Genomic DNA, 25,583 nt, shown 5'->3' on the forward strand with positions numbered 1-25,583 from the left:
ATTTTCTCTCTTTCTCTCCCCCCCCATCCTCTGCATCTCTGTCCAGTCCCTCTTCCCACCCTCTGCCTCCTCATGCATTTCTCCCTCTCCCCCCCACACCCTCTGCTCTCCATCTGTCCCCCATCTATTCTTTCTCTCCACCCATTCTCTGTCCCCTGTCCATTCTCTCTCTCTCTCTCTCCCCACACTCTGCACCCTATTATCTCCCTCTGCCCCTCATTCTCTCTCTCTCTCGGCCCCCTCCCCCAATCTCTGATGCCCCATTCTCTGCCACCCACACCCTCTGCCTGCAAGTCGTCCTCCTCTTCTCCCCACCCTCTGTTCCCCCCCACCCCAGTCTTTCTCTAAGCACACCCTCTACCCCTGTCCATTTTCTGTTTCTCTACCTCGCATCCATTTTCTGCTCCGTATGCATTCTCTCTCTTTTCTCCCCAGTGCACCACATCCCTGGTCTTTCTCATGCCTCGAGCCCTCTTTGATTGCTGTATCAAGCCCTTCTCAGAAGGGAGAGAGACAATGCATGGTGATGACTAAACTGGGAATCGGGAGTGGTGACAAACGTCTGATCTTTAAAAATGAGACTAGCTAAAATGATATATTCAGAAACATCGTTAAAGTCTGAAAGCATGTTAAATTTTTTAAATGAGCTGCTGAAATCTTCCTGAACCTTGCAGAAATATGCATAGATAGGCCACAGCTCAGGACAGGCTGGAAAGGGTGAATGGCCTATTCCTAGTCTCATAAAATTGGTTCTGATTATGTAAAAATTGAGTCATAGAGTTGTAGAACACAGAAACAAACTTCTGTCCACACCGATCAGATATCCTAATTAATCTAGTGACCCATTTGCCAGCATTTAGTCCATATCCGTCTGAATCTTCCTATTCATATCCCCATTCAGATGCATTTTAAATATTGTAATTGTACCAGCCTCCACCACTTCCTTTGGCAGCTCATTCCATACACTTGCCCCTAAGGACCCTCAGAAATCTTTCCTCTCTCACCCTAAACCTATGCCCTCCAGTTCTGGTCTTCCCGCCATGCCGCCCACCCACTCAACAAGGAGAAAAGACATACAAAAGTTGAGCAGCCAGACAAAATGCAAAAGGAAAAAACTATCGAGCCACAGGGAAAAAAATTGTGGCTCTAGCCTTTTTTTTCCTATTGACATTTGGACACTTAAAATCTGTCAGCAACACCAGCATCCCGATAGAGCATACTGCGCACGCTCGCCAGTGTCAGCAAAACATTGGGCATGCGCAGCGCTGTCTGCAAAAAAAAGGCGCGCGATCGTCTTTTCATTGACCAGTAGGGGGCCCTGGAGGACCGGAAGGAGACTGGTCCTCCCCCAGAGCCACTCCATTGTCTGAGTGCGGAAGTTGGACCATGAATTGCTGAAGCTGCTGTTCTTGCTCCTCTCTTTCTCTCTCTGAAGTTTGAGCTTCACCCAGACTACAAATTCTTTCCACTGTGCAAGATCTGTGAGTACTGCACTCTCTTAACTCGTCCCCTTTTCCATTTATTTTTCATTCTGGGGTCCAATTGTTGACTTGAAAGGAAAGGGAGTGAATCCAGGGAGGGGACAGACTCTGGAAAAGTCTTCACGGCGCGGGGGGAGAGTGTGTAAGGCGAGCTGCAGATAAAGGGGGTGCCGGGGGCAGGGTGGTTAAGTGGGGATGGGTGAAGACAGGTACTGAGGGTACGACCTGGTTGGTCAATGGGAGGGTGGAATCTGGTTGATGCCAGGGAGGAGTGAAAGGGAGGGGGATGGGCTGGGAATGGAGTCGGGGGATGGGATGGGAAGGGATTTAGAGATGCCGGTGTTGGACTGGGGTGTACGAAGTTACAAATAGCACACCAGGTTATAGTCCAACAGGTTTAATTGGAAGCACTAGATTCCGGAGCGTCGCTCCTTCATGGGGTGGTTGTGGGAAAGGAGTTTTTTTTGAAATTGGAGAACTCAACGTTGAGTCTTCTGGGCTGTAGGCTGCCCAGGCGGAAGGTGAAGTGTTGTTCCTCCAACTTGCGGTTTGGTTCATTGTGGCAATGGAGGAGGCCAAAGATGGTCATGTCAGGAAGGGAGTGGAAGGGGAATTAAAATGGGTAGTGACTGGAAAATCTAGTCGGCCTCTGCGAACCCAGCTGCAATGTTTGGTGAGCCATTACCCAGTTTACACTCAGTCTTCCCGATGGAGAGAAGACCACAATGTGAAGTTATAACCTTTGCTGTGGAATGAAAAACAGAAAGGAGGTGTATTGTTTAAATTGTGATATATTGGGATGTGGAGAAAGTGAGGACTGCAGATGCTGGAGATTAGAGTCAAAAAGTGTAGTGTTGGAAAAGCACAGCAGGCAAGGTAGCATCAAAGGAACAGGAGAGTCGACATTTCGGGCATGAGCCCTTCATCAGGAATGATTTGTGGATGTATAAAAGGGCCTCAGAGTCCTTTTACATCAGTCAATGCCAGTTTGTCAGACAGGTGCAGCAAACAATCAGCAAGGCAAGTGGTGTAATAGCAAGAGGAATTGAGTTCAGAAGTGGGGATGTCTCACTGAATATATTCAAAGCTGAGTTCGTCTGATTGTTGAACAACAAAGAAGTGGATGGTTCTGGGGGAAGGCAAGAAAATGGCTTTAAGATCAGTACAGAACAGTTACAGAGTCACACAGCACAGAAACAGACACTTTTTAGTCCAACTAGTCCATGCTGACTATGTTCACAAACTAAACTAGTCCCACTGCCAGTGTTTGGACCTGAACCTTTCCTCTGAACCTTTCCTATCCATGTACTTACTCAAACATCTTTTAAACTTTGTAACTATTCCTGCATGCACCACTTCCTCTGGACATTCCACACACAAATCACTCTTTCTTAAAAAAAAAAGTCCTCCTCCAGTCTCTTAAATCTTTCTCTATTCACGTTCAAAATTTTCTCCCAAATCTTGAAACCCCCACCCTCGGGAAAGAATACCCGCCATTCACCTTATCTATCCCCCTCATGATTTTATAAACCTCTATAAAGGTACCTCTGAACCTCCTACACTCCAGTGAAAATGTCCCAGCCTATTCACCTAGGTATGGGATGTTCATATGCAGCCATGATCTATTCAATGCTGGGGCATGCTCCAAACTCCAAATTGTTTACTCCTGCTTCCAATGCTCACCCTCTGTGTCCAGTACAGCAAGAGACCATAAGACGTAGAAGCAGAAATTAGACCATTCAACCCATCAGATCTGCTTATATCATTCAATCATGGCTGATAAGTTTCTCAGACCTCTTTTCCCTCTTTCTCCCCCTAAACCTCAATCCCCTTGATACTCAAGAACCCATCTGTCTCAGTCTTAAATATCCTCGGCAACCTGACTTCCACAGCCTTCTATGGCAATGAATTCCATAAATTCACTGCTCTCTGGGTGAAGATATTTCTCCTCATCTCCATTCTAAAAGGTCTTCCCTTTAATCTAAGGCTGTGCCCTTGAGTCCTCGTCTCTTCTACTAATAGAATCATCTTCCCAACATCCACTCTGTCCAGGCTGTTCAGTATTCTGTATGTATCAATTCCATCTCCTCTCAGTGTGGGCCTGTTAATCAGCATGAGCCAGACCCTTCTGGATAAGGTACAGCAGGGATTAGGTTCAGCAAAGTGAAAATGGAGGGAGAGTGTGTGGGATGGAGATTTTCAGCTTTGAGGGAGTAAGAAAGGAGAGTTACCTATAAATTAGAATTGATCAAGATGGACCAATGGGCTGAGGAGTGGGAGATGGAGTTTAATTTAGAGAAATGTGAGGTGGTATGTTTTGGTCAAGTAATACGGGCAGGACTGACACAGTTAAGGGGAGTGTTGCAGAACAAAGAGACCTTGGAGTGCAGGTTCATAGTTCCTTGAAAGTGGTGTCTCAGGTAGACAGGATAGTGAAGAAGGTGTTTCACATGCTGCCCTTTATTGGTCTGAGCATTCATTACAGGAGTTGGGAGATCATGTTGCAGCTGTAGAGAACATTTGTTAGGCCAGTTTTCAAATATTGCGTTCAGCTCTGACCTCCCTGGTATAGGAAAGATTTTGTGAAACTTTGAAAGTAGTCGTAAAAAAAAATTTTAACGCTGTTCCCAGAGTTGGATGGTTTGAGGCTGAATAGGCCAGGGATAATTTCTCTGTAGCATCAGAGGCTGAGTGGTGACCGTATAGATCTTTGTAAGAGACATGGATAGGATGAACACCCAAGGTCTTTTCCCCAGGGTAGGGGAGTCCAAAACTAGACAGCATATGTTTGAGGTGAGAGGGGCATGGTTTACAAGGGACCTGAGGGACAACCTCTTCACGCAGAGGGTGGTGCGTGCATGGAACAAACTGCCAAAGGAAGTGGTGGTGGCTGGTACAATTGGGAGGGTGGAGGGGTAGATACCGTTCCTGTTTTCCGTTTCAAAATGCACCCAATTCCCACAAGTAAATGCAACAGGTACAAGTACAGCACGTGCACTATTCCTCATTGCAGCTTCAAACCAGCTTTGTATCCTCTGTTCTTCCTCCGCCTTGGCTCCAGCACATTTGGCTTCCTTCCCCTATTCTCCCAGAGGTGTTGATACCTCCAAGCTGAGTCTCAAAAGGTCAGTTAGTCCCTCCATTCTTTCCAGTTGTCTTTTCTGGGTTTTGAAAACTTTCCCAATCCTCTGAGTACAGGATTTGGGAGGTTATGTTGTACCTGTACAGGACATTGGTTCATCCACATTTGGAAAATTGTGTGCAATTCTGGTCTCTCTCCTATAGGAAGGATGTTGTCTGAACTTGAAAGGGTTCAGAAAAGATTTACAACAATGTTGTCAGGATTTGAGCTGAATAAGGTGTGGCCATTTTCCTTCAAGTGTCAGAAACTAACGATGACCTTTTATAGACTTCCATAAAATCGTGAGGGACATGGATAAGGTAAATGGACAAGGTCTTTTCCCTCGGTTGGGGGGAGTCCAGAATTACACGGTAATAGGTTTTGGGTGGGGGTGGAGATTTAAAAGGGACCTAAGGGGCAACTCTTTCATTCAGAGGGTGGTGCGTGTAAGGAATGAGCTGCCAGTGGAAGTGGTGGAGGCTGGTAAAATCTAAACATTTAAAAGGCATCTGGATGGGTATATGAATAGGAAGGGTTGAAAGGGACGTGGGCCAAGAGGGGGAGAGAGATAGTGGGATGGTGCTTTCAATTTTGTGGACTAACAAGAGAAAAGAATGTTCCGCAGAAAGTAGGATTACTTGTTCTGAATTTCTACCCTGTTCTGACAGTGATGACTTTTGTAATCGCTTTTTACAGATTATTTAAAGATTTAAAGATTGAAGTTTCAAAATCAATAGGTGAAGGGCTTATGCCTGAAACACTGACTCTCCTCCTCAGATGCTGCCTGACCTGCTGTGCTTTTGCAGCGCCGCACTTTTCGACTCTGACTGTCCAGCGTCTGCAGTCCTCACTTTCACGTCAATGTCTGACAGTCACTCAATCCATTGGGACAGTAACGATTTCCAACTATGATTCTGTAAGAAGGAGCAAAGCCCTTTGGTTCCTGTTTGAGTATGTTTTGAGCATCAGTGAGACTGGATGAGAGACCCTACTGTTGCAGCGCACTGAGTGTGGAGCCTGAAACAGTTATAGTGTGTGGAAAGTGGAATTCACGGCAAGGAGGAGCTCTACACGCGTTTGTGTGCAGCTGAAGCTTCGGCCATGGAGAAACCCGAAGGATCCCGCCTTGTGGAGAAACCGTGGAAATGTGGCGACTGCGGGAAAGGTTTCTGTGTCCCGTCTGCCCTGGAAATTCATCGTCGCAGTCACAGCGGGGAGAGACCATTCTCCTGCCCTGAGTGCGGGAAGGCCTTCAGTGATTCCTCCAACCTCCAGACTCACCGGCGGGTTCATACAGGGGAGAGGCCGTTTCCATGCCCTGAGTGCGGAAAAGCATTCAGCAGTTCCTCCACCCTGCTGAAGCACCAGCAGGTCCACACAGGGGAGAGGCCCTTCAGCTGCCCAGAGTGTGGCAAGGGCTTTACGCGGACCTCCACCCTGCTGGCCCACCGGCGGCTCCACACCGGGGAGAGGCCCTTCAGCTGCCCCGAGTGCAGGAAGACCTTCACCAATTCCTCCTCCCTCCTGAGGCACCGGCGGGTCCACAATGGGGAGAGGCCATTCAGCTGTCCAGAGTGTAGGAAAGCCTGCAGCTGTTTCTCCGACCTGCTGGCCCACCGGCAGGTCCACGCTGGGGAGAGACCCTTCAGCTGCCCCGAGTGCGGGAAGGGCTTTACCTATGCCTCCAGACTGCTGACCCACCGGCGGGTCCACACCGGGGAGAGGCCCTTTAGCTGCCCCGAGTGCAGGAAGGGTTTTACCCAGGCCTCCAACCTACTGATCCATCGGCGGGTCCACACGGGGGAGAGGCCCTTCAGTTGCCCTGAGTGCGGGGAGGGCTTTACCCAGTCCTCCCACCTGCTGACCCATCGGCGGATCCACAGCGGGGAGAGGCCCTTCAGCTGTCCCGAATGTGGGAAGGACTTTACCCAAGCTGGCACCCTGCAGACCCATTGGCGGATCCACACCAGGGAGAGGCCCTTCAGCTGCCCTGAGTGTGGAAAAGCATTCAGTGATTCCTCTGACCTGCTGAAGCACCAGCGGGTTCACACTGGGGAAAGGCCCTTCCCCTGCGCAGAATGTGGGCGCAGGTTTGCGTGTTCCAGCAACTTGCGGAGGCACCAGCGGGGGCATCAGTGCTCCAAACAATCAGATCCCCCTGGTGACGCTGCTGTGGGTCACTCCCAGGACTGAACCCTTGCCTGTTATGACAGTATGTGGGCTTTTATTTGGTTTCTGCGGGACTGGACGGTCTCTCCCTCACATCTATCCCCCCCACCACCCCATCTTTGCTCCCTGTCGGCCTCTTCAAAGGGCTTAAATTATTGCTATTAATTAAGCTATTTTGTTTAACTTTACCCTAATAAAGTTGTAGTATTCATAATTGTTAATTTTTGTTTAAATTATAATTTAAACTGCTCCTGAGGCTATAATTTGACTTTATTAATGGAATTGAAATTCTTCTAACTGTTTTGGTCGGATTTTAGCCCAACCTTCAATGTGTCAGCCTGAGGGTCTGGATTATTAGCCCACTAAATGTTATCTTAGCACCACCATATCTCCCGAACAGCCATACAAAAAAATCTTGTCTTATAACCACAGTAGTGGGTCAGTGTTCTGTGGTGAGTAACCCATCGTTGGACTCCCTTGTCGACTGTCTATGTTGCACAAGGCTGGTTATGATGGAATACTTTGCAATTGCTGAGATGAGTACATTCCAACCAGTCAAGAACCCTGATGCCATTCAGAACAAACGAAATAAGATTTGGGGCAGGGTGGACAAAGTTAAACATCACACAACAACAGGTTGTAGTCCAACACGTTTATTTGGAAGCACTATCTTTCAGAGCGCTGCTCCTTCATTGGGTATTTGTGGAGTTTAAGATCATGAGGCACAGAATTTATTGCAAAACATTATAGTGTCCTGCCACTGAAATGATCTATTGAACAAACCTGGATTGTTCCATCTTTTAGAATGGGTTGCAGATATCATTAATATGTAAATCCCAGAAGTACTTGGAAGTCACCTCCTTGAGATAACTTAAGGTTTTATAATAAAAGGTGACATCTCAGCTCAGACAATGCATTAAAGGTGTGAGGTCAGAATCTCTGTATCCCAATCTTGAGTCAGACTGGTTCTATTTCCAAAGTGAAATTTACAAAATATTACCTGTATTGCCTGTCTACAGATTGTGCATTTTTTGAGCAAAATAGAATGTATCTGCAAATACAAATTCACCCTCATGACGTGTGTGTATGTGCACACGCATGGATGAGAAAGAGAAAAATTCTATTTCTGTGCTGTATACAGAGGAACCTTGATTATTCAGATAATTGAGATTTGGATATCGGATTATCCGAAGGAGATCTCGAGGTCCCAATAAAAACATTACATCAAAGACCTGTTTCAACCCTGATCACGCCTTTTGTTTACACTAATTAAAAACTATCTCGGCTCATTGAAATGCTGCTGAGAACAGTCCTGCACATCGATGAGAGCCCAGGCACTGTCTCCAAATGGGAAACAGAGGTCTGCAGATGCTGGAGATCAGAGTTGAGAGTGTAGTGCTGGAAAAAGTGGGTCAGGCAGCATCTGAGGAGCAGGAAAATCGACATTTCAGGCCAGAATCCTTCATCAGGAATGTTGCCTGACTAATTGTGCTCTTCCAGCAACACACTCACAACTGTCTCTAAATGACTGACCGCCGACCCTCTTCCTACACTTTCCCTGGAGTTCTACATAGGAGTGAACCCTAAACCCCATCTTGCCCAGATATTCTCTCTAACATTGTCCTGTACAGGGCAGAGGTGGAAGTTGTGTAGGGCACTATCAAGAGTTCATGGGGACCCCTATTTCTGGTTTACTTCCTAATGAACAAACATTAAGCACAAGCACCTATTTATTTCTAATTTTGTTTCTATATTTTTGACAATTCCCTGCTATGACTACATGTCTGGTTGGTTGACAAGCTGGGAGACTGTGGGTTGGGCCGTGATTGATTGAATGTTTCATTGTTTTGGAAGGTTTAGTTGGGGGGGGTTAAAGCTTCAGCAGAAATCCAGCAGAGCCAAGAACACACTGACATCTTTGTCCTCTGTTCATCTCCCTGTTCCCAGAAATCAGGAGCTGAAATATGAGCTGACACCAGACTACGAGGTGATCAGTGCTTTGATTAGCAGTGCCAGACCTCTACCTTTACCTATAGAACATAGAACAATACAGCACAGAACAGGCCCTTCGGCCCACGATGTTGTGCCGAGCACCTATCCATATACCTATCCAATTGCCGCTTAAAGGTCACCAATGATTCTGACTCTGCCACTCCCACAGGCAGCGGATTCCATGCCCCCACTGTCTGGGTAAAGAACCTACCCCTGACATCCCTCCTATACCTTCCACCCTTCACCTTAAATTACCTAGCTTCCCATTTGACTACCCTCTTGATATTGAGGATCCAATCCTTGTAATCCTGAAGCCATACCTCTAACGAGTCTCAGATCATAATTATTCTCTTCAGTGTGTGCAGTCAATTCATTCACTTTTGTTACAATGCAGCACACGTTCAGACACCGTTTTTAGTTTCAATTTTTGTGATCTTTAGAATCCAGTTTTGAGTGCTGGTACATTTACTCTTCTCGTCCCTTTCTATCATTCTCTGATGTTCACTTTCCACATCACTACATTACTCACTGCCCATGACTTGGATTAGCCATGTTAAATTGCCCATAGTGTCCAGGTTAGGTGGGTGAGCCATGGTAAATGCAGAATTATAGTTTCAGTGTAAAAGTCATTCATTAGGATCATGGCTGATCTATCCATTGTCTCAGTTCATCCTCTGCATTGTCCCAACTACTCTTAACTCCCCAAGCAGGCAAAATCCAATCCAACTGTGTTCTGAATATACTTAATGAAGCTGTCTCTCTCTCTCCTGTATCCTTGGGCAGAAAGTTCCACAGATTCACTACCCTCCAGGATGAGCAGTTCCTCCTCATCTCTGTCCTAAATCTACTCCCCCTAAACTTGAGGCCTGGTCTCGTCCACCAGCAGAAATGACTGGATAGGGTAGGGGTTCATCCCACATGCAATGAATTCCCACTTTGCACCAAAATCCTGTATGTACTCACTCAATCAATCGCTGACTCATAAATGCAAGATTTCATTGTAATGTCTTCTGCTCTCAGTAAGGGCAAAACATCTTTGAAAGCTGCGCTGAAAGTCCAGTCTTCACAACTACTCTTCTACTTTCACCGAAGACAACTAGAGTCATACAGCACAGAAACAGACCCTTCGTTCCAACTCGTCCATACCGACCAGAAATTAATCTAGTCCCATTTGCCAGCATGTGGCCCATATCTCTCTGAACCCTTCCTATTCACGTACCCATCTAGATGCCTTTTAAATGTCATTATACCAGCCTCTACCACTTCCTCTGGCAGCTTTTCCACACATGCACCACTCTCTGCGTGAAAAGGTTTCCCCTCAGGTCCCTTGTAAATCATCCCCCTCTCACCTCAAACATATGCCCTCTAGTTTGGACTCCACTAACCTGGGGAAAAGACCTTGGGTATTCACCCTATCCATGCCCATGATAAATGGCTATAAGGTTACCCCTCAGCCTCCGATGCTTCAGGGAATGTTTCCATGGCCTATTCAGCCTCTCCCTGTAGTCCAACTCTGGCAACAACCTTGCAAATCTTTTTCCAACCGCCTGCAAAGTTTTACAAGTTCTTTCCTATATCAGGGAGACCAGAACAGAACGCAGTATTCCAATAGTGGCCTAACCAATATTCTGCCACAACATGAAGTCCCAACTCCTACACTCAATGCTCTGACCAATAAAAGAAAGCATACCAAATGCCTTCTTCATTATCGTTTCCACCTGCAACTCCACTTTCAAGGAACTATGAACCTGCACTCTAAAGGACTCCTTGTGCTGCAACACTCCCCTTAACTGTGTCAGTCCTGACCAAAATGCAAACCTGACATTGCTCTAAATTAAACTCCATCTGCCACTCCTCAGCCCATCTGATCAATTTTAATTTAGAGAGAACTCTTTCTTCTTTTACTCCCTGGAAGCTGAAAATCTCCATCCCACATTTTCTCTCCTTCCGTTTTCACTTTGCTGAAACTTATCAGCCACAATTGTGTGGTATGAGCAGACCTGATGGGCTGAATGGCCTAATTTCTGCTCCTATGTTTTATGGTCACTTGCTGTCCTGGACACAGAGGGAGGGAATTGGGAGCAGGAGTAGGCCATTTGATCTTTCGAACCTGCCCCAGCATTGAACAGATCATAACTGGATATGAATCTACCTATATCTAAGTGGATAGGCTGGGCCTTTTTCAGTGGAGCGTAGGCGGTTAAGAGGTGACCTTCCAGCGATTTATAAAATCATGAGGAGGATAGATGAGGTGAACTGCAGGTGTTGTTTCCCCTGATGGTTTCAAGGTTAGGGAGGAAATTTTGAACATGAGTGGAGAAAGATTTTAAAAAGACTTGAGGGGACCATTTGTATTTATACAGAGTGGTTCATGTATGGAATGAATGTTCAGAGGAAGTGGTGAATGCAGGTCCAGTTACAACATTTAAAAGACATTTGGACAAGTACATGTATAGGAAATGGGCCAAATACTGGCAGGTGGGACTAGTTTAGTTTGAGAACAGAGTCAACTTGGACTAGTTGGACTGAAGGGTCTGTTTCTGTGCTGGCTGACTCTGTAACTGTTCTGTACTGGTCCAAAAACCATTTTCTGGCCAACCCCCAATAACCATCCATTTCTCTGTTATTCAAAAATCAGATGAACTCAGCCTTGAATATTATTCAATTACCCCCCGTAACTGCAGGAAGATAACCACACTTCTGAACTCAATTCCTCTTGCTAATATACAACTTGCCTTGCAGATTGCTTGCTGCAACTGTCTGACAACTGGCATTAACTGTGTAGAAGGCTGCTGAGGCCCCTTTGTACATCTACATATCATTCCTGAAGGGCTCATGCTCCTCGGCTGCTGTGCTTTTCCAGCACCACACTTTATGATCCTGATCTCCAGTTCTCACTTTCTCTACAGCCGAATATATCACCATTTAAACAATAGACTTCCGTTCTGTTTGTTTTCACACAAAAGGCTATGACTTCACATTGTGGTACTGCACTTGGCATGCGTTTGCCAATTATGGTCATCTCTACATTGGGGAAACCAAGTGTAAACTTGGAGAACGGTTCGCTGAGGCCAACCAGGCCTCCCAGTCATCACCCATTTTAATTCCCTTTTCACTCCCTTTCTGACATGACCATCTTTGGCCTCCTCCATTGCCACAATGAACCAAAACAAAAATTGGAGGAACAACACCTCATCTTCCACCTGGGCAGCCTACAGCCTGGAGGACTCAACATTGAGGTCCAAACAATTTCAAATATCCTCCCCTCCCCCTCCCATCACTCATCCCTGCCACCAACTAGATTCATTCCTCCCATTGAGCAACCAGGTCGTACCCTCTTTCTATATTCACCTATCCCCACTTCACCACCCTGCCCCTGGCACCCCCTTTATCTGCAGCTCCCACCTCCAGTCCTGAACAAGTCCGAAAGGTCAACTTCACCGCGCCTTATGTCTTTCACTGTAAAAAAAAAATGTCACTATGACAGGACAGGCCCCACATTCCTTCCCCTCCGTCCGTCCCCCCCACAACCTGCCTCACCTTTCACCTCCCGGGCCCAGTACCTTCCAGGTGGTCCCATAGTTGACACAGGGGCCGCCCCACGACCAGTAGAACTCCACCACCCAGGCGGCCGACGAGTTCCCAAACAGGCCCTTAACCCCATCCGCCTCCAGAAAGCTCACCGGCTCCTGCCTGCTGTACAGCCGGGCGGTGTGGCCATGGCACAGCAGCTGCGCCAGGAAGGCGGCGGTGCCCAGTGACGGGTGTCTGCCCCGGCCGCATGCCGCCATTTTCCTAACGGCCGCCGCTTCCCCCCTCGAGCGACTTCTCCTCCCAACCGCCTTCACCCCCGCGTGACGTCTGCACGGGGGGATGGGCGGGGCCGGGGGAGCCTCACCGTCACCGAGCAACAGCCACCTCGCGCTACAACTGCTCATTCACAAAAACAAACTCTCCTGTCTCGCTCTGCAGCTGCAGGGGGTCACTGCCACGTTTCAAGGAGCCCTGTCCACATTGGGAAAGCTCACGGCTCAATTTAAACAGATATTCCTATATATAACATGTCATCATATCTAAAGGGGGAAATCTGCATTTTAAAGGGACATGGACATTTTAACGGACTATTTCTGCAAAGAAAAAGATTTAAATGGACAAGATTACATTTCACAGGGATGTGGGAACATTCAAAGGGATATCTTAATATGTAAAGTGACGCAGTCATACCTAAATTACCTCAGATTGCAACAGGATCTGGACCAGATGGGCCAATGGGCTGAGAAGTGGCAGATGGAGTTTAATTCAGATAAATGCGAGGTGCTACATTTTGGGAAAGCAAATCTTAGCAGGACTTATACACTTAATGGTAAGGTCCTAGGGAGTGTTGCTGAAAAAGAGAGACCTTGGAGTGCAGCTTCATAGCTCCTTGAAAGTGGAGTCACAGGTAGATAGGATAGTGAAGGCAGCGTTTGGTATGCTTTCCTTTATTGGTCAGAGTATTGAGTACAGGAGTTGGGAGGTCATGTTGCGGCTGTACAGGACATTGGTTAGGCCACTGTTGGAATATTGCGTGCAATTCTGGTCTCCTTCCTATCAGAAAGTCTTTTCCCTGGGGGCGGGGAGTCCAGAACTAGAGGGCATAGGTTTAGGGTGAGAGGGGAAAGATATAAAAGAAATGTAAGGGACAACGTTTTCAGGCAGAGGGTGGTATGTGTATGGAATGAGCTGCCAGAGGATGTGGTGGATGCTGGTACAATTGCAACATTTAAGAGGCATTTGGATGGGTATATGAATAGGAAGAGTTTGGAGGGATATGGGCGGGTGCTGGCAGATGGGACTAGATTGGGTTGGGATATCTGGTCAGCCTGGACGGGTTGGACCGAAGGGTCTGTTTCCATGCTGTACATCTCTATTACTCTAAGGGAGAGAGAATTCCTCAAGTAGGGAACTATAAGAATCCTGGGAGACCCCCATTTCTGGTTTACTTCCAAATGAACAGAGATTAAGTACAAGCATCTATTTATTTTTAATTTGGTTTCATTTTTCTTGTTTGATTCCCTGCTATAACTACACTGTGTCTGATCGGTTGACAGGCTGGGAGATCGTGGGTTGGGTCTTGATTAACAATGTTTTATTCTCCAGAAGGTGTCTGCGCAGCAGCAGAAATCCAACAAAGCTGAGAATAGACCGACATCTTATTCTGGGAACAGGGAGTTCAACAGAGGACAGAGAAATTAGAACCTGAAATCCGAGCTGACACCACACTACCCTGTGATCAGTGCTTTGATTAGCAGTGCCAACCCTCTACCTTTACCTAGCTTCCCATTTAACTAGCCCCTCGATATTCAGGATCCAATCATTGTCATCCTGAAGCCATGTCTTTGTAAAGAGTCTCAGATTGTACTTATTTTATTCAATGTGCGCAGTCAATTCATTCACTTTTGTTACAATGTGGCACACATTCAGGCACACCCTTTTTAGTTTCAATTTTTGTGATCTTCAGAATCCAGTTTTTATTGCTGATACATTTACTCTCCTTGTCCCTTTCTATCATTCTCTGATTTTCATTTTCCACATCCCTACATGACTCACCGGCCTTGATTTGGATTGGCCATGCTAATTTGCACATAGTGTCCAGGGATGTGCAGGTTAGGTGGATTAGCCAATGGGAAATGCAGGGTTATAGTTTCATAGTAATAGAAGCAGGAGAAAGCAATTTGGCCCACCCAGCCTGCTCCACCATTCATTTAGATCATAGCTGATCTATCCATTGTCCCAGCTCCTCCTCCCACCGTTATCCCAACTACCCTTAGTTCCCTTACCACGCAAAAACCCATGCAACTATGTCGTGCATGTACTCAATGAAGCTGCCTCTATTGCTTTTTTGGGCAGAGATTCTCACAGAGAGAGATCCTCCTCATCTCTGTCCTAAATCTACTCCCCCTAATTTTGAAGGTAAAAACAATGATTGCAGATGCTGGAAACCAGATTCTAGATTAGAGTGGTGCTGGAAAAGCACAGCAGTTCAGGCAGCATCCGAGGAGCAGGGGAAAAAAAAACAAAAACAAAAATAAAATGGATGTTTTGGGCAAAAGCCCTTCATCGGGAATAGAGGCAGAATGCCTGCAGGGTGGAGAGGCTTGGGGTGGGGAGAAAGTAGCATAGAGTTGCAGTGGGAGATGGACTCCGAGATTCTTGTAGAGAGCGAGGAGGAAAACTCCTTCAAGGCAGGCATCCTTGCAAGAGGATTCACAGTGGGGTTAAAATCGACTAGGTAAAAACAATGACTGCAGATGCTGGAAACCTAGTCTCATCTGCCAGCAGAAATGACTGAATAGGGTATGAATTCCCACTTTCCACCAAAATCCCAGATGTAATCACTGACTCAGTTGCTGTCTCCCAAATGAAATATTTCACTGTAACGTCTTCTGCTCCTAGTAAGGGCAAACCACCTTTGAAAGCTGCTCTATAAATCCAGTCTTCACAACCACACTTTGCTTTCACCGAAGATGATAGAGTCAAACAGCATGCAAACAGACCCTTGAGCCCAACTCGTCCATATCGATCAGATATCCGAAATCAATCCAGTCCCATTTGCCAGCATATGGCCTATATTCCTCTAAACCCTTCCTATTCATGTACATATCCAGATGTCTTTTAAATGTTGTAATTGTACCTGCCTCCACCACTTCCTCTGGCAGCTTGTTCCATACATGCACCACTCTGCTCAAAATATTTGCCCCTCAGGTCCCTTTTAAATCATTCCCCTCTGACCTCAAACATATGCCCTCTAGTTCTGGACTCCCCTACCCTAGGGAAAAGATTAATGCTCATTATAAACTTCTTTAACGTCACCCCTCAGCCTCCGATGCTCCAGGGAAAACTTCACTGGCCTATTCAGCCGCTCAATGTAGTTCAAAACCTCCAACTCTGGCAATAGCCTTGGAAATCTTTTCCAACCCCTTTCAAAGCTCCACAACATCTTTCCTATATCAGGCAGACCAGAACTGAATGCTGTATTCCAAAAGTGACATAACCGCAACATGACCTGTCAACTCCTATACTCAATGCTCTTACCAAAAAGGAAAAGCATACCAAATGCTTTCTTCACTAGTCTACCAGAGACTCCACTTTCAAGTAACTATGAACCTGCACTCCAAGATGTCTTTGTTCTGCAACACTTGCCTTAACTGAGCAAGTCCTGCCTGGATTGCTTGTCTAAAATGCAACAGCACAAATTTCTGAGTTAAATTCCATCTGGCACTTCCCAGCCTATTGGCCAGCTGATAAATTCTAATTTATAGTGAACTCTCCTTTTTCTCACTTTTCTAGAAACTGATAATCTCCCTCCCACACACTTCCCCAATTCTCACTTTGCTGAACCTAAACCCTACTGTACCTCATCCTGAAGGGTCTGGTTCATGCTGATTAACAGGCCCACACTCAGGGGGAAATCTAATTGAAACACACAGAATACTGAACAGCCTGGACAGCCTGAACGTTGGGAAGATATCTCCACTGGTAGGAGAGACTAGGTACCGAGGGCACAGCCTTAGAGTGAAGTGAATACCTGTTAAAATGGAACTAAGGAGAAACATCTTCAGCCAGAGAGTGGGGAAATCGATGAAATTCATTGCCACAGAAAGCTGTGGAGGCCAGATCACTGACAATATTTCAGACTGAGGGAGACAATTCTGGAGTATCAAATGGATTGAGGGTTATAGGGAGAAAGCAGGAGAATGGGGTTGAGAAATGTATCAGCCACATTTGAATGGTATGAGCGGACCTGATGGGCTGAATGGCCCAATTTTTGCTCCTATGTTTTATGGTCTCTTGCTGTCCTGGACACAGAATGTGAGAATTGGGAGCAGGAGTAGGCCATTCAGTATTTCCAGCCTGCACCAGCATTGAACGCATCAATAACTGGATACAAATATACCAACATTTAGATGGCTAGGCTAGGACGTTTTTCACTGGAGCATAGGAGACTGAGGTGACCTTAGAGGTTTACAAAATCATGAGGGGTATAGGTGAGGTGAATAGCAGGTGCTGTTTCCTTTGGCTAGGGGTTTCAAGATTAGGGAGCCAATTCTTAACATGAGAGGAGAAAGATTTAAAAAAATATGAGGGGCTTCTTTTTTGGAGAGTGGTGTGTGGGTGGAACAAATGTCCAGAGGAAGTGGAGAATGCACGTACAGTTAGAATGTTTAAAATACACTTGGATAAGTACATGAATAGGAAAGGTTTGGAGGGATATAGGCCAAACTAGGTGGGACTAGTTTGGTTTTTGAATATGGTCAGCATGGACAAGTTGGACTGACAGGTCTGTTTCTGAGCTGTATGACTCTATAACAGTCTTAAAAGCATTTTGTTTCCTTCTCCCATAAACATCCACTTCTTTGTTGTTCAAAAATCTGATGACCTCAGCCTTGAATATATTCAATGACACCTTAACTGCAGGAAGACATCCCCACTTCTGAACTCAATTCCTCTTGCCAATACCCTTTATACCACTTTACATGCTGATTGCTTGCTGCACAGGTCTGAAACTGGCATTGACTCATGTAGAAGGACATTGAGGGCCCTTTGTACATCCATACATCATTCCTGATGAAGGGCTCTTAACTTAAACGTCAACTATCCTGCTCCTCGAATACTGCCTGACCTGCTGCACTTTTCCAGTGCCACACTTTTCGACTCTGATCTCCAGCATCTGCAGTTCTCACTTTCTCCACATTCCAATATATTACCGTAGAAACAATGCAACCCCTTTCTGCTTCTTCTTTCACAACAAAGGCTATACTTAAGCAAAGGCCATGTGTTTGCCAATTGTGGTCTCCTCTACCTCCGTCAGACTGAGCGTAAACTTGGGTAACGGTTTGCCAAGCCTTGCAGCTGGGTCCGCAGAGGCCAACCAGACCTCCCAGTCACCACCCATTTTAATTCTCCTTCCCACTCCCTTTCTAACATGACCATCTTTGGCCTCCTCCATTGCCACAACAAACCAAACCACAAATTGGAGGAATAACACCTATTCCGCCTGGGTAGCCTACAGCCCAGAGGACTCAACATTGAGTTCTCCAATTTCAAGTAACCTCCTGTCACGGCCCCTCCCCTTCCCTTCCACTCCCCCTGCCACCAACCAGATTCATTCCTCCCATTGACCAACCAGGTCATACTGTCTACCAAAAGAGAAATGTTGGAAAACCTCAGCAGGTCTGGCAGCATCTGTAAGGAGAGAAAAGAGCTGACATTTCTAATCTAACTGTCAAAGCTAAAAGCTATATTAGGTCATACAGTCTACCTGTCTTCACCAATCCCCACTTAGTGGGCGGGACGGTGGCACAGTGGTTAGCACTGCTGCCTCAGTGCCGGAGACCCGGGTTCAATTCCCGCCTCAGGCGACTGACTGTGTGGAGTTTGCACGTTCTCCCCGTGTCTGCGTGGGTTTCCTCTGGGTGCTCCAGTTTCCTCCCACAGTCCAAAGATGTGCAGGTCAGGTGAAGTGGCCATGCTAAATTGCCCGTAGTGTTAGGTGAAGGTGAAGGTCTGGGTGTGTTGCGCTTCGGCGGGTCGGTTTGGACTTGTTGGGCCGAAGGGCCTGTTTCCACACTGTAATGTAATCTAATCTAACCTAATCACCATCCTGCCCCCATCACACCCTTGTTCTGCAGCTCCCCCTGCACCAACTCCCAGTCCTGAAGGCAGCTTAGAGCCAAAACGTCGACTTCTCCACCTCCTAAGACTGCCTGGCTCACTGTGTTCTTCCAGCCTCCAGCCTGTCTATTTTGCCAATGGAAACACAGAGCTGGACAAACTTTTCCAGTCTGTCCTCCCATCCCCTCGCCCCGGATTCACTCCCTCTCCTTTCAGTTACTGCAAGTCAATAATTAAACCCCAAAATGAAAAATAAATGGAAAAAGGGGCAAGAAGAGTGCCGTACTCTCAGATGTTGGACAGAGGAAGGAAGTTGCAGACTGGGCTAAAGTTCAATCTTCTTTCAGAGAGAGGAGCAACAGCAGCAGGTTCTGAAGCTCATGGTCCAACTTCCACATTCAGTCAATAGGGGGCCTCTGATTGGCAGGAGGACCAATCCTCCTTGTGGTCCTCCAGGAGTTCCTATTGGTCCATCAGAAGAAAATCGCCCACCTCTTCTGCGGGCAACGAGTATGCGCAGTCTTTTGCTGACACGGGCAATTATGCGCAGTGCTTGTTGACACCGAGGAGCATGTGCAGTATACCCTGTGGGGATGGTGTCACTGACAGATTTTAAGTGTCCAAATGCCAAAAGGAGTTAAAAAGGGTAGAGTCGCAATTTTGTATTGCTCCTGCAGCTCGACATTTTATTCCTTTTGCATTTTGTCTGGCTGCTCAACTTTTGTATGTCTTATCTCCAAGGTGGGGTGAGGGGGAGTCCAGAACTAGAGGGCATAGGTTTAGGGTGAGAGGAGAAAGATTTATGAGGGACATAAGGGGCAACCTTTTCACACATATGATGGTACGTGTATAGAATGAGCTGCCGAAGGAAGAGGCAGAGACTGGTACAATTACAACATTTAAAATGCATCTAAATGGAAACATGAACAGGAAGGATTAAGAGGGCCAAGTGCTGGCAAATGGGTCACTAGATTAATTTAGGATCTCTGGTTGGCCTGGACTCTACAACTCCTTCGCTCTATTTCTACATAGATGGAACCAATTTCACAAGACTAGGAAAAGGCCATTCATCCCTTACAGCCTGTCCTGAGTTGTGGCCTAACTGCGCAGATTTCAATACAAGTTTCAGAAAGATTTCAAAAGCTCTTTTAAACTTTAACGATGCTTTCAGACTTTAACAATGTCTCTATCATTGTAGCTATTCTCAATGTTGCAGATCAACCAATTCAGAATGTAATTTAAATGCAGAGCTTTTCTAACAATAGGTGTGAATTCTGTCTGGGTCCCAATGTCCAGTCAGAATGACATTCCTGTTAGAAAAGCTTTGCATTTAAATTACAAGTAGTTCTGGGATTAATCTACCAAATAACAGAAACTCATTCTAAAAGATGAAAGATTTGATCTAAATTTGTTTACTGAATCACATCTCCATGACACTGGACACCTTTGGCTATAAATTCTGTGAGAATAACCTTATTCTGAACAAACACCTGATGAAGGAGTGGTGCTCCAAAAAGGTAATGATTCCAAATAAACCTGTTGGATTATAACCTGATGTGTGGTTTTTAACTTTGCCCACCCCAGTCCAACATTGTTTCTAGTGAATACACTTACTGCTACCAGTAAACTTTACAATGCCAATGAAATGACGCAGTACCTGCTCTCCTGAAAAAATTTACAAGTTCTAATAATACCAGCTACTTATTCACTGCTCCATCTGATACATAACATTGGAAACTTAGTGCCGAAGACCGAAAGAAATGAGCAGCTTTAAAACAAAAACCTCTTGGAGCTCAAAGCTTTCAATGAGAGTCTGAACATAGCGCTAAGTTCAGGTAACCTTTATTGTGACCCAACGTTGTTACAGCTTCAGATCTCCCCCACCAAGGAAAAAGGCATAGAAAAAAATAGTTGATATCTTTTAAACAACCAAAAGTTGAGCACACACAGTCCCCTTACCAACAACCAGTGCGACCCCCTCCCCCGCCACCAAACCTTTTTTCATTATTGGTCAGCACAGAGTTGTCCCCTTTTAATTGGATCCTTAGTACATCCTTAATCCATAGGAAGTATTACCTCACTTAGCAAATTAGATCCACACCCTGTCTCCAAGTTTCTTCCACTCAACTGCCAGGGTGGGGAGTGGGGGAGGGAAGAGGAGCACAGTGTAGAGACAACCACACTGTTGTGGGTCTGGAATCACGTGTAGGCCAGACCAGGTAAAGGATACAGCTGGGATGGCTGAGTAAATCCTTTCCCACAACGGCAGTTTCCTTTCCACAAAAGGGCAGGAGTGAATCAGGTAGGGTTTTCTCCCACCCCAACACCAAAAATGGTTTCATTGTTCGATTCTGACTCCAGATTTCTGCCCGAATCCCAATTCAGTCATCTGCCATGGTGGGATTCGAACCAGAGTCTCCCCAGAACTGGGTTGATAGTCCAGTCAATAATGGCACTGGGCCTTCGCTCCTTCAATCCCCCTGCGTTGGGGCATGAACTCGCTGGTGCCTCTGCAGGTGGGAGGAGCGAGTGAAGCCCTTCCCGCATTGAGAGCAGATGAACGGCCTCTCCCCAGTGTGGACTCGCTGGTGGGCCAGCAGGTTGGAGGAATGGCTGAAGGCTTTCCCGCACTCTGGACAGCTGAAGGGCCTCTCCCCTACGTGGACCCGCCAGTGGATCTGGAGGCTGGAGGCCTGCGTAAAGCCCTTCCCACACTCGGGGCAGATGAAGGGCCTCTCCCCTGTGTGGACCCGCTGGTGGGTCTGGAGATTGGAGGAATTGCTGAATGCCTTCCTGCACTCGGGGCAGCTGAAGGGCCTCTCCCCCGTGTGGACCCGCTGGTGCTTCAGCCTGTCGGAGGAATTGCTGAAGGCCTTCCCGCACTCAGGGCAGGTTAACGGTTTCTCCCCTGTGTGGAGCCGCTGGTGGGTCAGCAGGGCAGAGGCCTGAGTAAAGCCCTTTCCGCACTCGGGGCAGATGAAGGGCCGTTCGCCAGAGTGGACCCGCCGATGAGTCAGCAGGGTGGAAGAATTGCTGAAGGTCTTCTTGCACTCAGGGCAGCTGTATGGCCTCTCCCCCGTATGGACCCGCTGGTGGGTCAACAGGTCAGTGGAATTGCTGAAGGCCTTCCTGCACTCGGGGCAGCTGAACGGCCTTTCCCCTGTGTGGACCCGCCTGTGCCTCAGCAGGGTGGAGGAATCGCTGAAGGCCTTCCCACACTCAGTGCAGGAGAATGGCCTCTCCCCGGTGTGACTCCGCCGATGAGTCTCCAGATCAGACGGGGCACGGAAGCCTTTCCCACAGTCACCACACTTCCACGGTTTCTCCACGGCGCGGGATTCCTCGGGTTTCTCCATGGCCGAGGTTTCAGCAACAAATAAACACGTGTAGAGTCCCTCCCTGCAGTGAATTCCTCTTTCCAGGCCGTATAACTGTTTCAGACTCCACACTCAGTGAACTGCAACAGTAGGGTTTCTCATCTAATCCCACTGATACTGAAAACGTACTCAAACAGGAACCAAAAAGCTTTGCTCCTTCTCACAGAAGGACAGTCGAAAATTGTTGTGGTCCCAATGGATCAAGTGACAGTGAGAGTGAGGACTGCAGACGTTGGAGAGTCAGAGTCGAAAAGTGTGGAGCTGGAAAAATACAGGTCAGACAGCATCTGAGGAGCAGGAGAGGAGAGTCGATGCTTCAGGCGGAAGCCCTTCATCTGTGGTTTTTGAAACTTTGGACTTCAGATTTTCAATTACTCTGGAAAAAGAGATTACAAAAGTCATCACTGTCAGTCCAGGGGAGAAATTCAGAACAAGTTTCTACTTTGTGTGGAACATACTTTTCTTTCGTTATTCCACAAAACTGAATGCACCATCCCACTCTCTCTCCCCCTCTCTTTTCTCATTCTGCTCTAACTAATTCTCCTGAAGGTGCTGATTCAGGATCTTACAGGGGCAGAAAAGCAAAAACGTCAAGACTGACATCTCTTTGAATTTTGGATAATTCCACATGAAAGTTAATATATTTCACAACATTGGGATACTGCTGAGTGAGCAAATCTGATTTTGGGAAGCAAAATAAACTGTGTCAATTCAGGGTGAACCTGTCATGCAGCTTCTTGAGGAACAACCAGACACAAAATGGTTAACGTCCCCCAGTAGGGGGGACCAAAATGAGACATCAAGGCATTAACACCGACACCAGAGAGAAACTGAACATACAGACGTGGCAAATATTAATGGAAGGCCAGAGTCAGAGATGTACAGCCTAGAAACAGACACTTTGGTCAAACTCTTCTACTCCCAGTCAGGGCAAAACACTTTGAAAGCTGCTCTGAAGGTCCAGTCTTCACACTTCTGCTTTCACCAAATACGATTAAAGTCATACAGCATGGAAACATACCCTTCAGCCCAACTCCATCCAGATATCCGAAATTACTGTCATCCCATTTGCCATCAATTGGCCCCTACCCCTCTGATCCCTTCCTATTCATACACCCATCTAGATGCCTTTTAAATGCTATAATTGTACCAGCTACCACCACTTCCTCTGGCAGCTCATTCCATACCCCGCACCACCCTCTCCATGAAAAAGGTACTCCTTTGGTCTCAAATCTCCACACCCCCACTCTCACCCTAAACCTATTACCCTCTAATTCTGGACTCCCCCATCCCAGGGAAAATACCTTGTCTATTTACCTGGTCCTTTCTTTTCATGATTTAAAATCTCTAAGGTCACCCTCAGTCTCTGGCGTTAGAGAAAACAGCCCCACCCGAGCCTGCTGTCCCTCCTCACCCTGCAATTAAGACACACATCTTGAAGGGCTTTTGCCCGAAACATTGATTTTCCTGCTCCTCAGATGCTGCCTGACCTGCTGTGCTTTTCCAATACCACTCTAATCTAGACTCTGGTTTCCAGCATCTGCAGTCCTTGTTTTTACATATCTTAGTTTGCGGAGTCGGCTCCCTCCCTGGATTCACTCTGGTTGCTACAAGTAAACAGATTTCCTTCCCCACTCCCTTCCCACCCAGGATGAAGAATTTCCCAGAGGGAGGGAGATTCACTCTGCACAGTTTGCAGAAATCTCTTCCTTTCAGAAAATCCCCACAGTGTGGAAGCAGGCCATTCGGCCCAACAAGTCTACACTGACCCCCTGAAGGTTAACACACCCATTCCCCTACAGTTATTGCTCCACAATTACTCCTGCCTAATGCACCTAACCTGCACATCCCTGGGCACTATGGGACAATTCAGCATTGCCTATCCACCCTAACCTGCACATCCCTGGGCACTATGGGACAATTCAGCATTGCCTATCCACCCTGACCTGCACATTCCTGGACACTATGGGCAATAGCATGGCTAACCCAAATCAAGGCCAGTGAGCAATGTCATGACGTGGAAAGTGCTCAGAAAACAATAGAAAGGGACAAGGAGAGTAAATGTCCAAGCAATCAAAACTGGATTCCAAAGATGACAACAATTGAAACTAAAAATGGCGTATCTGAATATGTGCTGCACTGTAACAAAAGTGAATGAATTGACTGCACACATTGAAGAGAATAATTATGATCGAAGACTCCTTAGAGAGACATGGCTTCAGCATGACAAGGATTTGATCCTGAATATCAAGGGAATAGTCAAATGGGAAACTCGATAAGGGTAGAGGGTTGGCACTGCTAATCAAAGCACTAATCACAGGGTAGTCTGGTGTCAGCTTGGATTTCAGGTCCTGATTTCTCTGTCTTCTGTTGATCTCCCTGTTCCCACAGATAACATGTCGGTCTGTTCTCAGCTCTGCTGGATTTCTGCTGAAACTTTGACCCCTCTTTTACATCTTCCAGAACAATAAAACATTCAGTTAATCAAAACCCAACCAACAATCTCCCAGCCTGTCAACCGATCAGACAGAGAATGTAGTTATAGCAGGGAATCGAAGAAAAATGAAACCAAATTAGAAATAAATAGGTGCTCATGCTCAATGTTTGTTCATTAGGAAGTAAACCAGAAATAGGGGTCTCCCAGGATTCGTATAGTGTCCTACTTGAGGAATTCTCTCCTCCTTACATCTAACTACTTAGTACCCACCTATAATTTACCCCAACATTTACACCAACAGAAATAAAGCATCTGTTATCAAATAAACAAACAGAGATATACAATACGGAAATAGACTTTTTCTCTAACTCTTGTACACATACAAGTCCATGGGGGTGAATTTGTACTTGCAGCATGACGTTTGCAGATACATTCTATTTTCCTCAAAAACATGCACAATCTGCAGGCAGTCAATACTTATAATATTTTGTAAATTCCACTTTGATAATAGAACCAGTCTGACTCAAGATTGGGAAACAGACAGACTCTGACCTTATACCTTTAATGCTTTGTCTGAACTGACATGTCACCTTTTGTTATGAAAACCTTAAGCTTTCTCAAAGGTCCCTTCCAGGAAGTTCTGGGATTTACATATTAATGAAAGCTGCAAACCATTCTAAAAAGTGAAAGACTTAACAATCCCAGATTTGTTCAATATGTCATTTCAGTGGCAGGACATTGTAATGTTTTTATATAAACTCTGTGCCTTATGACCTTCTTCTCCACAACCACCTGATGAAGAGGCAGTGCTCTGAATGCTACTGTTTCCAAATACACTGTTGGACTTTAACCTGGTGTTGTGAGATTTTTAACTTTGTCCAGGTTAGGGGCGATTGACCATACGAAATTACCCATAGTGCCCATGGATGTGCAGGTTAGGTGTATTAGTCGGGGTAATTGTAGAGCAATAGGTGTAGGGGAATGGGCATGGGTGGATTACCGTTCAGAGCGTCGGTGTGGAGTCTTTGCGCCGAGTGGCCTGCTTCCATACTGTGGGGATTCTCTGAAGGGGAAGAGATTATTGCAAACTGTACAAGGCAGCACAGGCATAGTGCGGGCCAGCCGACCGGAGCAGGCGTAGTGCTGGTGCCTGCTGTTGGCTGAGCCCTGCCCATGTTCCTCCCCGTGACATTGACAGGGCCATTGTGACGTCAACAATGTCGGAGTGAAGCTCGCTCCCTTTTGGCAACTCTTCATCCTGGGATGGAGAGAGCAGGGGAAAGGTGGGATGAAGTCTGTTTACTTGAAGCAACTAGAGTGAATCCAGGGAGGGAGCAGACTCTGCAAACTCA

At 46.5% G+C, this 25,583-nt stretch overlaps 2 protein-coding genes across 11 annotated transcripts in view; one reads left to right on the top strand and one right to left on the bottom strand.

The window, feature by feature from the left end:
• The window catches only part of LOC122543549 (uncharacterized), a 178,136-nt gene that overhangs the window by 11,105 nt on the left and 141,448 nt on the right, over nt 1-25,583 (bottom strand). For 5 of the 7 annotated variants that reach the window (XM_087974951.1, XM_043682361.2, XM_043682356.2 and 2 more), the window contains one exon: nt 20,244-22,170. The exons of 1 other annotated variant lie outside the window; for it this stretch is intronic. In XM_087974951.1, coding sequence (XP_087831077.1) covers nt 20,889-21,773 — 885 coding nt within the window. In that variant the 5' untranslated portion in view covers nt 21,774-22,170 and the 3' untranslated portion in view covers nt 20,244-20,888. Of the gene's footprint in view, nt 1-20,243; nt 22,171-22,660; nt 22,681-25,583 lie in introns of those variants that run through there. One more of the 7 variants, XM_087974953.1, reaches the window with a different exon arrangement.
• Nucleotides 1-25,583, top strand: part of LOC148144622 (uncharacterized) — a 36,980-nt gene that overhangs the window by 10,092 nt on the left and 1,305 nt on the right. Inside the window, exons 1-3 of one of the 4 annotated variants that reach the window (XM_087974967.1) lie at nt 1,429-1,481; nt 4,495-4,606; nt 5,299-7,021. In XM_087974967.1, the coding sequence (XP_087831093.1) occupies nt 5,704-6,795 (1,092 nt within the window). In that variant the 5' untranslated portion in view covers nt 1,429-1,481; nt 4,495-4,606; nt 5,299-5,703 and the 3' untranslated portion in view covers nt 6,796-7,021. Of the gene's footprint in view, nt 1-405; nt 1,482-4,494; nt 4,607-5,298; nt 7,022-25,583 lie in introns of those variants that run through there. The other 3 variants (XM_087974965.1, XM_087974966.1, XR_015751532.1) reach the window with 3 other exon arrangements.

This window comes from Chiloscyllium plagiosum, unplaced genomic scaffold (assembly GCF_037043375.1).
Source record: "Chiloscyllium plagiosum isolate Xiang-an unplaced genomic scaffold, Cpla_swu_hap1 HiC_scaffold_27, whole genome shotgun sequence".
In the NCBI taxonomy this organism is placed as follows: Eukaryota; Metazoa; Chordata; class Chondrichthyes; order Orectolobiformes; family Hemiscylliidae; genus Chiloscyllium; species Chiloscyllium plagiosum.